The sequence below is a fragment of the Lotus japonicus genome, chromosome 1, assembly GCF_012489685.1.
Source record: "Lotus japonicus ecotype B-129 chromosome 1, LjGifu_v1.2".
NCBI lineage: Eukaryota > Viridiplantae > Streptophyta > Magnoliopsida > Fabales > Fabaceae > Lotus > Lotus japonicus.
The window spans coordinates 5,334,142-5,347,243 of NC_080041.1; the positions used below are offsets into that span (position 1 = coordinate 5,334,142).

Sequence of the window (13,102 nt, forward strand, 5' to 3'; positions counted from 1 at the left end):
GTGGTGGTGAGCTGGGTTAGAGTGGTTTGGGTTATCAGATCACTCATATGTTTCTGCTCGCAATTTGGTTTGGTCGTATTGTGTTATTAGGCGTTTGAGAAGATATCGATTTTCATATTGGTCAGGAAGGTGCTCTTTTGAACTGATGAATTCCAGCTAGGTAGTTCAAGAATTCAAGCAGTGGCTCAACCGTATCTCTCTCAAGCTATAAGGATTTCAAGGTCGTGGAATCCAGATTTGAGGATTCATATTGTGTCTCTGGTATAAGTCAAATTATGCATTTAAAGCTTGCATAAGAGTTGGGATGTTAATGGGTCCCAGACCCATAAAGTACCCGCAAAAAATGTCCACTATGGGTAGGGTAAATCTTTTATACTCTAAATTGGTTTGTTATAATGGTTGTAATGCTTTTAGAAATTAGAAACTAGCATACCTGTTTCTGTCTTAATACCTCCCATCATTTCAGAAGAATTCATGAAAGGCTATGGTGGCAACTTGAATTCTAAAAGACAACATGCTGGTTGCTGGCTGGAGAGGCTAAGGAAAGATGTTTATTTTCTGAAGGAAAAAATGTTATGAAACAAGAAGTACAAGAAAGAAAGAGTAGTAGAGGGCAATAACCCTTTTAATGTGAACATGAAGGAAATGGTAATTTATCATTGATGTAAAATTACAACCTGAATGTTGTTAGAACTGATTTGCTTGGTTCTATACCTGTTTTGAGTTTTAACATATGGAAATGGATCTCAAGATTTTTATACTTTAGAGTATCACAAACGTGAATAATAAGAATATAAGATTACTCAGAACATGCCTGGACAGGAATAGCCAATTTTTGTATGGCAAAGGAAACTAGTCAAGCTGAGGATGGGACTTGCTGATTTCTACAGGATTATACAAGTTTTTTAGCAACATCGCTGCCTGCTGAAGCTCTTTTGATTGTTTGTTTGTTCATTAATGTTGTTGGAAATAACTATTGCTGCATTTCGCTCTGAAGAAGAGGTCCTTCACCTTTATGCTAACGAGCTTGAGGGCCTTATTTTAGCGAGGCCAAGTTGTTGGCATATTCTATAGCATTTCCCAATTCTCTATTTTCTCATCTTATTTGCTCTTAGCTTAGAGCACAAGCGTGCCTAAACCCATTACATAACATCATACAATGAAACCTCACCACCTGCACAATGGCACTCACTTACAAGCAAATAAATCAAGAGAATCCACTGTTCCGCAAAACAGAGGCAAAATACCAAGATAGTGCCTAGGAAGACAACAAGACTAACACAACCCAGCTACTAAATGAACAAATTTATACTTGAAATAGCTAGGTTGTTGTCCCGTCATGAACTTTGAACTAGATGGTCATGTCCCTACGGAAGGGCAGGCTGCCCTCTGAAGTTTGGGCTGGACAGGTGAAGTATGGGCTTACATGCTAGAAGGCTAATGTAAAAGCCCACTCAATTACTAAGACATCCAACCGTTGATAAGGAAGCAACCCGACCGTTGATCACGTGCTTGGTCAAAAGTCATGACTGTCGCTGACCAACACAGTCTGGCACCAAGTCAGCCGACTAGGTGATGAAGGGCTTCCTTGACAAACGAGATTGTTTCACAAGTCAACCGACACAGTAGTTATTACGCCTCATTAACGGGCATGATTGGTCAATTGTAATAAATACATTCGTTAGGGTTCAGAGGTCGACCTGCTATAAAAGGAAGACTTCCCCTTTTATGTAGATCGTCTTCTACACACTGAAATAACATTCTATACATTTCTCTTAGTCTTTTATGCTTCCGACCCCTTTGGAAATCCTTGTCGGAACATTGGCACCCACCGTGGGGCCTCGGTAAAACTCTTCCTGAGTCATCAAGGTACATTGACCTTTTTCTCAACCTCGACTAGCATGGTAGAGACTAGATCTCAAGGAAACAGTTTGAATGATCTAACTCCTCCAACGAAGGAGACCATGATCGCATTAATGGCCCAGATGTAGCAGCAGAACCAGGCGATGCAAGCCCAGATGGCTGGAATGGAAGAGCTTTGTCAACAAAACCAAACCCTACAAGCTCAAGTACAAGATCTCACAAGGAATCACAGGAGAGATGCATATCCTCTCCAAACGGCGCCAGAGTTTCAGCCTTTCTCAGAGGCCATAGCTGTTGTCGAGATTCCAGAGAGCTTAAGGACCTTGGTTCTTGACTCCTACGATGGCACAACAGACCCTAGGGAGCACCTCGCTATTTTCAATACGAAGATGTTGATAAATGGTGCAACCGAACAATTGAAGTGTAAGCTATTTCCAGGAACTCTAAAGAATGGGGCCTTGACATGGTTCTCTAGCCTTCCACCCAGATCTATAGTCACGTTTAGTGACTTTTCCCAACATTTCCTATCACAATTCTCTGCCAAGCAAGCCAACCAGATCACCTCAGCCAGCCTTTTCAACATCCGTCAAAAGTCAGGTGAATCATTGAAAAATTACTTGTTCAGGTTCACTAATGTCTTCATGCAGGCTAGAAACAAAGATCCAACAATTTGTACTGAGGCATTTGAAAATGGTTTGTCAGCGGGTCCCTTCAACGAGGATCTGCCCATCCGTCATGCGCAATCGTTGGATGAAATTCGCAAAAGGGCAGCACCGTTCATCATACAAGAAGAGAGCAACCGCTTGAAAGCGGATCGTGATAAGGAGGAACGAGCGCGTCATCAGACCAACCAACCCAGACGGACAGATCCCTTCACCGATCGAGGGAACCTTTGACAAGGCAATCAGGGTCGAGGCCAAACTAGTCTGAGCCGACATAACACCAACAACATGAGGAGCAATGTCTGAACAAGACAGAAGGACTAAGAGTTCAATCCCTTGAAGGTTCCTCACAGCCAAACCGGGAATGAGTGGCTCGAATCATGACTCCGGCGACAACCATGCTAACTCGCACATCAAGGTCGTGCTATATCCCGCTCTTGGAACGCCAACAACCTGAAGTTCTACTACAACTAGAGCTCTAGGCTTTAAAATGCCCTAAGCTTTTATTGTTTCAGTTTTTATGTATTTGACGTTTGTTTCTTGTTGAATAAAAGTAGACATTACTCTTTTCTCTTCCGCAAGAGAAGAGTTCCGGATGAGGCCCAAAAGACGTAAATATGTGTGTGTTCTACTTCACCAAAAGCACCTCTTGGTTACTCGACCAAGTGCGTCGCTTCTCCGCCGACTCCATGTTTTGCGTCGAGGTCACACATCTTGGTTACTCAACCAAGTGCGTCGCTTCTCCGCCAACTCCATGTTCGGCGTCAAGGTCAAAAACCACTTGGTTGCTTAACCAAGTGCGTCGCTTCTCCGCCATCTCCATGTTCGGCGTCGACACCGCACCACTTGGTTACTCAACCAAGCGCGTCGCTTCTCCGCCAACTCCATGTTCGGCGTCGAGGTCAAAAATCACCTGGTTACTCAATTAAGCATGTCACGGATGCTACTTTGAGTAACCAGGCCAACCGCGCCGTCGCTTCTTCTTAAGCGAAGATTTCAAACACTTGCTTAATTGAAAGCTCAAAATGAAAGAAGGAGAAAGAAGGTTGACCATAGAAGAAGGAGGTCGACCAAAGCCGACCGTGGAAGAAGGAAGTTAATCGTTGAAGTACATAAGCTAGGAGGGAGGCTGACCATAGAAGAAGGAGGTCGATGAGAGCCGACCTTGGAAGAAGGAAGTCGACCGTTGAAGTACATAAGCTAGGAGGGAGGCTGACTATAGAAGGAGGATGTCGACCAAAGTCGACCGTGGAAGGAGGAAGTCGATCGATGAAGCACAAGAACTAGGAGAGAGAAGGCTGACCATAGAAGGAGGAGATCGACCGTTGAAGCACATAAACTAGGAGAAAGAAAGCTGACCAAAAAAAGAGGAGATCGACCGGAGGCTGACCATAGAAGGAGGAAGTCGACCAATGCAGTAGAGGAGGAGGTCGACCGGTGAAGCGCACAAACCAAAAGGGAGAACACCGACTTTGGAACGAGGAGGTCGACCGGTGAGGAAGAAAGAGGTCGACCGGTGAAGTACACGAATAAGGAGAGAGAAGACTGACCATGAAGGGAGAAAGCCAGCCAAGTCCAACATGACCTTGCATGTTCAAGGAGAGAGAAGACTGACCGTGAAAGAAGGTAGCTGACCGCCGAAGTAGACATTAAGGATGACCACAAAAAGTTAAACCACAAGAGGAAGAGGATGCAGCGAAAGAGGTTGAAAAAATTCAACAATGGCACACACAAGCTATCTTAAGTCTTTGCGGCTAAATCATTTAGCCACAAGCCTTGGGGGGTTGTGTACTGTCATGGACTTTGAACTAGATGGTCATGTCCCTACCGGAAGGGCAGGCTGCCCTCCGAAGTTTGGGCTGGACAGGTGAAGTATGGGCTTACATGCTAGAAGGCTAATGTAAAAGCCCACTCAATTACTAAGACATCCAACCGTTGATAAGGAAGCAACCCGACCGTTGATCACGTGCTTGGTCAAAGGTCATGACTGTCGCTGACCAACACAGTCTGGCACCAAGTCAGCCGACCAGTTGATGAAGGGCTTCCTTGACAGACGAGATTGTTTCACAAGTCAACCGACACAGTAGTTATTACGCCTCATTAACTGGCATGATTGGTCAATTGTAATAAATACATCCGTTAGGGTTCAGAGGTCAACCTACTATAAAAGGAAGACTTCCCCCTTCTATGTAGATCATCTTCTACACACTGAAATAACATTCTATACATTTCTCTTAGTCTTTTATGCTTCCGACCCCTTTGGAAACCCTTGTCGGAACAGTTGCATATGAACAACAAACAACATCCTCACACAGTAAAACATACCATACATTTAGCTAGCAATGGATATGCATAACTGTGAAGTTAGAAGAGAAATTGATAATTTGTGAAATTGGTTTTTTTAGTTTTTCAAGATATAACCATACGCACCGCATAAGGTTCGAACATTGGACTAACTTCGTCAAGAGTCAAAGTATCTAACACTATGCTATACTTTTTGATCCGAATTTGATTATGAATATATACACCCAACCATGCTTTTTATAGTTACTAATGTTTAAAGAAGAGCTAGAATGAACTACTAAAAGTAAGAGTAGCCTTGTTCTTCACAGAGATGAAAGAAATCGTGAAGTCTAGGTAGGTAAAGTTAGTTGTGACGATGTTTAATTGTTACTGTAGTTCATATGCCATGGTTCATATGCCACTTCTTTATCCACATGCTTCTCCAGCTCTAATAGCTCTCATCACCTTCAATATAAGGAAACATTCATGGTAATTAAGCATATGAACCATTTCATAATTTGTAACAAAATTCAAGACAAAACCATAGATTTAAGGAAACATACCATAAGCAGCAGCAAGGAATCCATACTCTGCAAAACAAGAAAAACACACCATTACTGACATAACATGGTATGATATCTATAAAAGGAATGAAAATCTTCTTCAACAGAACAAATCTGAGAAAACCCAAATGGGGGAAGATTATGCTTAAGCATCAATCTACAATTGAAACTAAAGCCAAAACCAATTTTGGTGATTGAATCCTTTCAAAAAAAAAAAAAGACTGTACTTCTCATGGTAAATTCCAACTACATCATATTTGTAAATCTCAAGAAACAAGGAGTTTAAAGTTTTCTGTATTCACCAAACAAATCACGTAGTACTGAAATTAAAGTGTATAATACCAAAGATTAAAATCTGCAAATAAACATTCCTTTATTTTGCTCAGATAGCTCCATAAATGATAATGTATTTCATCACAAGATACTCTAGTTTTATTTAGAAGCAATAAAAGTGTTCACTACTCTAGTTGTACCTTTTAGACATTTGTGTTCTTGGAGGAAAGCAATGAAACTCTCAAAGTACTGGTTGAGCATCTCTAGGTCATGAATTTCAATGACCATCAAGATTTGTTCATCTCTCGTTCTCGGATCTGAAATTCATTCCATTGAGCTACGCATTCGATTGGGTCGTTTTCTGCATCTTCAACAATCTTCCATCTGATTTTGAATTTTGTTTCTTATTTGAATTTGAATCATGTTTCAGATTCTATGCTTTTTTGATTTTCCCTCCTTTTCTCTGATTTCCAACCATGGAAGCAACCAAGCAGGAAGCAACCATGCAGAATTCTCAATCAGGTTGTAAAACTCAGCAAAGAAAAAGCTCCAGCAGGGGGTCAAATAGACACTTGAAGTTTTGACTTGCATTGCTAACTATCGAACCCAGTAGCTGAGAAGTCATAGAAAAGCCAATCAAATTTTAAGTGTTGGAGAAAGAGCTCATCAAGTAAGCCTGAGGTTAGGGTAAGATTGGGTGGAAAAGGTTCATTGACTCCAGCAATTGTGGCATGTCTAGATACAAGGGTGACATGGTGACCCTTTTCGGCAAGAATTTTACAAACCTCTAAGCAATGGTGTATCAAACTCCGGGATGACACCACAATATTAAGAGGTTTCTTTAACCACCACTTTTTTAGGGCTTCGAATTTAAATTCCGGCTCTATTGGGGTTCTAGCTCAGGCCACAGACAATCTACCCACTTTCTTGCATTGTTCACAAAACTTGGAATCTCCATCTCTTTTCCTTTTACATCTTCTCTGAGTTTTATTGTGGGTTCTGTTGTATCGATTTTCATCAGCAATGACTTCTTCTTCATCCTTCGGTACACCACCTTCACTAGCAACTTTATAAGCAACTATTTCATTATTCTCTGGACCTTCAAAATCTTCTCTATGCAGAAAACACTGCAACATGGACACAAAAATGTTATAAACATGTTATACATGACAAAATAGACATGTATGAATAATTTGAAGTATGATTAATCCTCTCAGTTTTTTTGTTATAGGCAAAAAAGAGATATATTAATTGTCGCAAGGGGTGTATACCCAATACATATGATCAGTACAAATTTTTTGGAAGATAACTGCCAAGAGGTTGTAAAACAGAAAGAGGGAACCGCGGCAAAGATAATTGACATAACAAATTACATAAACAACCCCCTTTGACTTAGGAGATTTTATTTGAAAATCAAATTGAATCAAACAACAAAGAGGATTAACCAGCCAGTCATATACTTATAATAATCTCTTTAAGTAATAAAAGTAGGATGCCTATACTTATAATAAACAAACCCTGTTTTACCTAGGAGACAAAGCATTTTAAAATCAAATAGAACCCAAACAGGAGGATTAATTAACCAGCCATTCATATACTTATAATAATCTCTAAAGTAATAAAAGTAGGATGCATATACTTATAGTAATATCTTGCTAATTGAGTTCGTTATTACTTGCTAATTGTGTTTGAGGAGAATGGTTTGACCCCTGACCAATACGAAGGTAAAGTTAGTTAGTTAGTTTGAAATAACGTCTTAGTGATATGTATTTTCTGGCGGTCTTACTCAGGCCGCCAGGATTTGCACCAATTTTATTGTTTATAAAAATGATTAGGTAGTAAAACTTTGGGCTTCCCTGCGTTCTCTGAATTCGTGATGATACCTCCATCGAGTAAAACTCATCTCTCGTTCCCTGATCTGAAATTCATTCCATTGAGCTCCCCGTTCGTTTGGGTCGTTTCTGAATATTCAACAACCTTTCGTCTGATTTTGATTTTTGTTTCTTATTTGAATTTGAATCATGTTTCAGATTCTATGCTTTTTCGATTTTTCCCTCATTTTCTCTAATTTTCGTATGATTTGTAAGCTACATTAATTATGTTCGTGTGTGGAATTGTAGACAAGTTTGAACTCTCAGAAAGGAATTTCTTATTTATAAGCTAGAGGGATGAACGAATTACCGTCTAATTGAGTTCGTTATTACTTGCTAATTGTGATTGTGGAGAATGGTTTGCGCCATGAACAATCAAAAGGTAAAGTTAGTTAGCTAGTTTGCAATAACGTCTTAGTGATATGTATTTTCTGGCGGTCTTACTCAGGTCGTCAGGATTTGTACCGATTTTATTTTTTATAAAAATGATTAGGGTTTAAAACGCGTACAGAGCTTCTTCCCTGCGTTCTCTGATTTCGCGATGCTACCTCCATCGGGCTTTGTTCATCTCTCGTTCTCGAATCTGAAATTCATTCCATTGGGCTTCGCGTTCGTTTGAGTCATTTTCTGCATCTTCAACAATCTTCCATCTGATTTTGAATTTTGTTTCTTATTTGAATTTGAATCATGTTTCAGATTCTATGGTTTTTCGATTTTCCCCTTAATTTCTCTGATTTTCGTATGATTTGTAAGCTACATTAATTATGTTCTTGTATGAAATTGCAGACAAATTTGAACCCTCATAAAGGAATTGCTTATTTATAAGTCAGAAGGGATGAACGAATGACTTACTAATTGAGTTCGTTATTACTTGCTAATTGTGGAGAATGGTTAGTGCCCTGACCAATCAAAAGATAAAGTTAGTTTGGAATAACGTCTTAGTGATATGTATTTTCTCGCGGTCTTACTTAGGCTTCTAGGATTTGCACCAATTTTATTTTTTATAAAAATGATTAGGTTGTAGAACTTTGGGTTTCCCTGCGTTCTCTGATTTCGCGATGCTATCTCCGTCGAGCTTTGTTCATCTCTCGTTCCTTGATTTGAAATTCATTCCATTGAGCTTCGCGTTCGTTTGGGCCGTTTTCTACATCTTCAACAATCTTCCATCTGATTTTGAATTTTTTTCTTATTTGAATTTGAATCATGTTTCAGATTCTGTGCTTTTGCGACTTTTCCCTTTTTTTCTCTTATTTCCAACCATGGAAGCAACCAAGCAGGAAGCAAGCATAATTCTCAGTCGGGTTTTAAAACTCAGCAAATAAAAAGCTCCGGTAGGGGGTCAAATAGGCACGTGAAGTTTTGACTGGCATTGCTAACTCTCGAACCCAGCTGGCTGAGAAGGTAAGATTGGGTGGGGAAGGTTCATTGACTCTAGCAATTGTGGCAGGTCTAGATACAAGGGTGACATGGTGACCATTTTCAGCAAGAATTTTATAAACCTCTAAGCAATGGTGTATCAAACTCAGGGATAACACCACAATATTAAGAGGTTTCTTTAACCATCACTTTTTGAGGGCTTCAAAATCAAATTCCAGCTCTATTGGGGCTCTGGCTCTGGCCACAGACAATCTACCCACTTTTTTGCATTGTTCACAAAGCTTGGAATCTCCATCTCTTTTCCTTTTAAATCTTCTCTGAGTGTTATTGTGGGTTCTGCTGCACCGATTTTCATCATCAATGACTTCTTCTTCATCCTTCGGTACACTACCTTCACCAACAACTTTATGAGCAACTATTTCATTATTCTCTAGACCTTAAAAATCTTCTCTATTCAGAAAACACTGCAACATGCACAAAAAATGTTATAAACATGTTATAAATGATAAAATAGACATGTATGAATAATTTGAAGTATGATTAATCCTCTTAGTTTTTTTTTGTTAGAGGCAAAAAAGAGATATATTAATTGCCGTAAGGGGTGTATACCCAATACAAAAGACCAGTACATAAATATAGGAAAATAACTGCAAAGAGGTTGTAAAACAGAAAGAGGGAACCACGACAAGGATAATTTGCATAACAAATTACATAAACAACCAACCTTTTACTTAGGAGACTGTAGTTGAAAATAAAATTGAGCCCAAACAAGATAGAGTATTATCCAGCCAGTCATTTACTTATAATAATCTCTTTAAGTAATTAAAGTAGGATGCATATACTCATAATAAACAAACCCCTTTTACTTAGGAGACAAAGCATTTGAAAATCAAATTAAACTCAAACAGAAAGATTAATTAACCGCCATTCATATACTTATAATAATCTCTTAAGTAATAAAAGTATGATGCATATACTTATAATAATATTTTATTTGAAGTCACATCAACTCACTTTAACAGTTTGACTTGATCAATTACAACATTTTGATTCAACATACACACTTAAATAATCTCTTATTTGAAGTCACTTGAACTCACTTTGACCGTTTGACTTGGTTAATTAGAAGAGCTTATATAATCTTTTAATTAGATAAGCTTATATAATCGTTTTAGTTGAGGGACTAAATCAAACTCACTTACAAACTCAATGACTAATTTAACTATTAACCCTATCTTTTTTCATTTTCACATTTATTGTTCTTATTTTTTATTTAGACACGAGACGAGTCGAACACGTGGTGTGTCGTGCGTCTCTGATACTGTACACTCCATATTTTAGAGGTGTTTGGATACTTCCTAAAGTGTCTGTATTTCACTATGAAGAAGTGTCAAACATGTGATGTCCAACATGCGGTGGTGTTCGATACAGACACGTGGACACTCGATATTTCAAGATAGGGTTATAGTCACCCTTGTTATACACAATCACATGAGCTTGTGGTGTTTTTCCAAAACCATCATCGCCTTGTAGGTGTCACTTACATGATCATAGTCAAGTCCCCGAGGGTTAGCTCAAGTGGTAAGAGTTAGGCTATGTTTGACATGTCATTTCAGCTAGCTTAAAGCTTATTTGACTAGCTTAAAAGCTTTTTAAAAGTGTTTGGTAAAGAAGCTTATTTCAGTAGCTTTAAGCTTTAAGCTATATGATAGCTTATAGCTTAAAGCTTATTGAATTTATTCCCAATTCTATTCTTATCATTTTAATAAAGTTCTATCATTACCCTTTCTATATTATAAAACAATAAAATCTAATTATTTTTATTTTGAAATAATTACTATATTCAATTGTTAGTATAAAATTTTCAAAAATATTTTGTTAATTTAGAGAAATATAAACTTACCTTATTATATTGAAATATAAATTTATTTATTTTATTTTATTTAAATTAATAAAAATATAAAAAAACGAAAATAAATTATATTTTTTTTGATGATAAATAATTTAAACTAAATTTAAATATTTAAAGTGTTAATTATTTTAGTATCATATATGTATTAATGTGAAAATAAAGTAATGTTAAATATAAAAAGAATTATACAAGTGTGTCATTTTATGTCATTTTATAATTTCAGCTAGTTCAACCGTTATCAAACATTTTTGTTCCAATCACTTTTCAGCTTTCAGCTAGCTTATCAGCTTATCAGCTTTCAGGTAGCTTATCAGCTATTAACTAGCTTTTCAGCTTTCAATTAGCTTATCAGATAGGCGTGCCAAACATAGCCTTAGGGTTGGGAGGGGAAGTTTCAGAGTTCGAATCTGGAAGAGAAATTTGAAGGAATTTTCTAACTTACTAACAACTAATCACTAACATTTGCCTATAAAAAAAACATGATCATAGCCAAACCCGCCAAACCCGCAAGTGGCATAGTGATAGTCTTCTATGTGTTCACACATGATTGGTAATGTGAACCACTTTTGAGATGTTGATCTTGTGGCGGCATTTCAGAAAGTAATCCAAAAGAGTTGTTGTTCATGATCAAACTTCGAATAATGATCAGTTGCAAATCCGATCACGCATATCAACCCGTTGCAAGAACCTTGTTCAAAGTGTAGGTCCTTCCAAGTGGGGCGTAAGTACTGCAAATCAGTTGCAGAAGGGGTTTTAAGCAACGATTTGACATGTAAATATTTGATGTCGCCAATGGAGTCCCGTGGAATGAAAAACATTACGCGCGGGTTGGCGTTTGGAGCAGAGCATCGGCGAAGGTGTAGTTTAACAAAGTCGGAGTCGGAGATGAGAGAGTTCTATGATTTGGACACCAACTTAAATCACATAAGAGTTTTCACAGGAAGACATGAAAGGATATCGATCAGTGATGAGTTCTTCAGGAATCAATAGCCCCTCATGAGGTCGTTTCTTCTTGGGTTCCATTAGCATAGTGCGGCAGCTATGAATGTTTGCCTGCCTCTGCCTGTAATATGTGAAAAAATCTTATGAGACTTTTGAATCAAATAATGGCAACAGTTTACGTATACAGAGGCAAATTTTTTGGAGAATATTATTGAGGGCAGTAATAGATAATTATGAAGATTTAAAATCACAAATCCGTTTCTAAAATTCAAAATTATTGAGATAATTAATAGCTGTATTCTTTGTAATTAGAAATAAGATATTTCTCTCCTATGAATATGGAATTCTTGATAGTGTATATCAGAATCATATCTCAGCCTTAACTTCTATTTAATTAGGAATAATATATTATATAACTCCTAATACTTTCATGTTTTTTTTTAGGCACCTAATACTTTCATGTTTTTTTTTATAGCAATAGAATCAACAAATTTTTAATATAACTTCAAAAATCTTTTTCTTTTAAATTTTTATTGAAGGAAATATATAAAAAATGTAAATAGCTTATATAGTAAAAAAATGTGGTACAATTACGAGGATATAAAATTTAATACAAATCGATTCTATATTTAAAACGCTAAAAAGCTCTTACATGGAGGAATAGCTTACATGAAAATATTTTCATCTGAAATATAGTATAAAAAAATAAATTTTATTATATTTAAGAATTTTTTAATATATTTAAATTATAATAATTTAATGTCTTACGGATAAGAATACGGATTTCTCTAATACACACAAGGATTCGATCCAAACGTAATTAAATATTCTTATAACTATGATTCGATCCAAACTTTATTGTAATTAAATATTTACCCCAAGGTTTTCGTAATCCTGACTAGGCCCCTAAGTTGTAATTTAAAAAATTCACTTTGGAATTCAAATTGAGGTGGGCCCTGCCATTGTCGAACTCTACTGCTTTGTTTGGATGCAGGGGTGAAAATGAGTGGAAGGAATATAAGAGGAAAAAATATAAGAGGAAGGATATAAGGGGAAAATGAGGTGATCTTTAAGTTGTTTGGATCGAGACAAAAAAGAAGAGATAATGAATGGAATTATGGAAAAGCAAGTGGTGTTTTGTTAATTACAATTTTATCCTTTTGTAAAATATTATTGCTATATTATTTATTTCATGTTTAAATAATCATAGTATAATTTTATATTAAAATTAATTTTTTACTTTTTTTAATATATTCAAGTATTTTTTTTTGTACGAAAAAAATATCTTACTTCTATATACTCCCTCCGTTCTAAAACTATTATACTCCCTCCGTTCTAAAACTATTGTAGTTTTAG

General features: G+C 37.1%; 1 protein-coding gene across 1 annotated transcript; it reads left to right on the forward strand.

Annotated features, from left to right (window-relative positions):
• The first annotated feature begins 2,018 nt into the window (after positions 1–2,018).
• On the forward strand, positions 2,019–2,759 carry LOC130748205 (uncharacterized). The gene has a single exon (XM_057601410.1). The coding sequence runs from the start codon at positions 2,019–2,021 to the stop codon at positions 2,757–2,759; it is 741 nt and encodes a 246-aa protein (XP_057457393.1).
• Positions 2,760–13,102: the final 10,343 nt, after the last annotated feature.

Coding starts and splice junctions, on each gene's coding strand:
- LOC130748205 (XM_057601410.1), top strand. CDS start 2,019: ATGGCTGGAATGGAAGAGCTTTGTCAACAAAACCAAACCCTACAAGCT.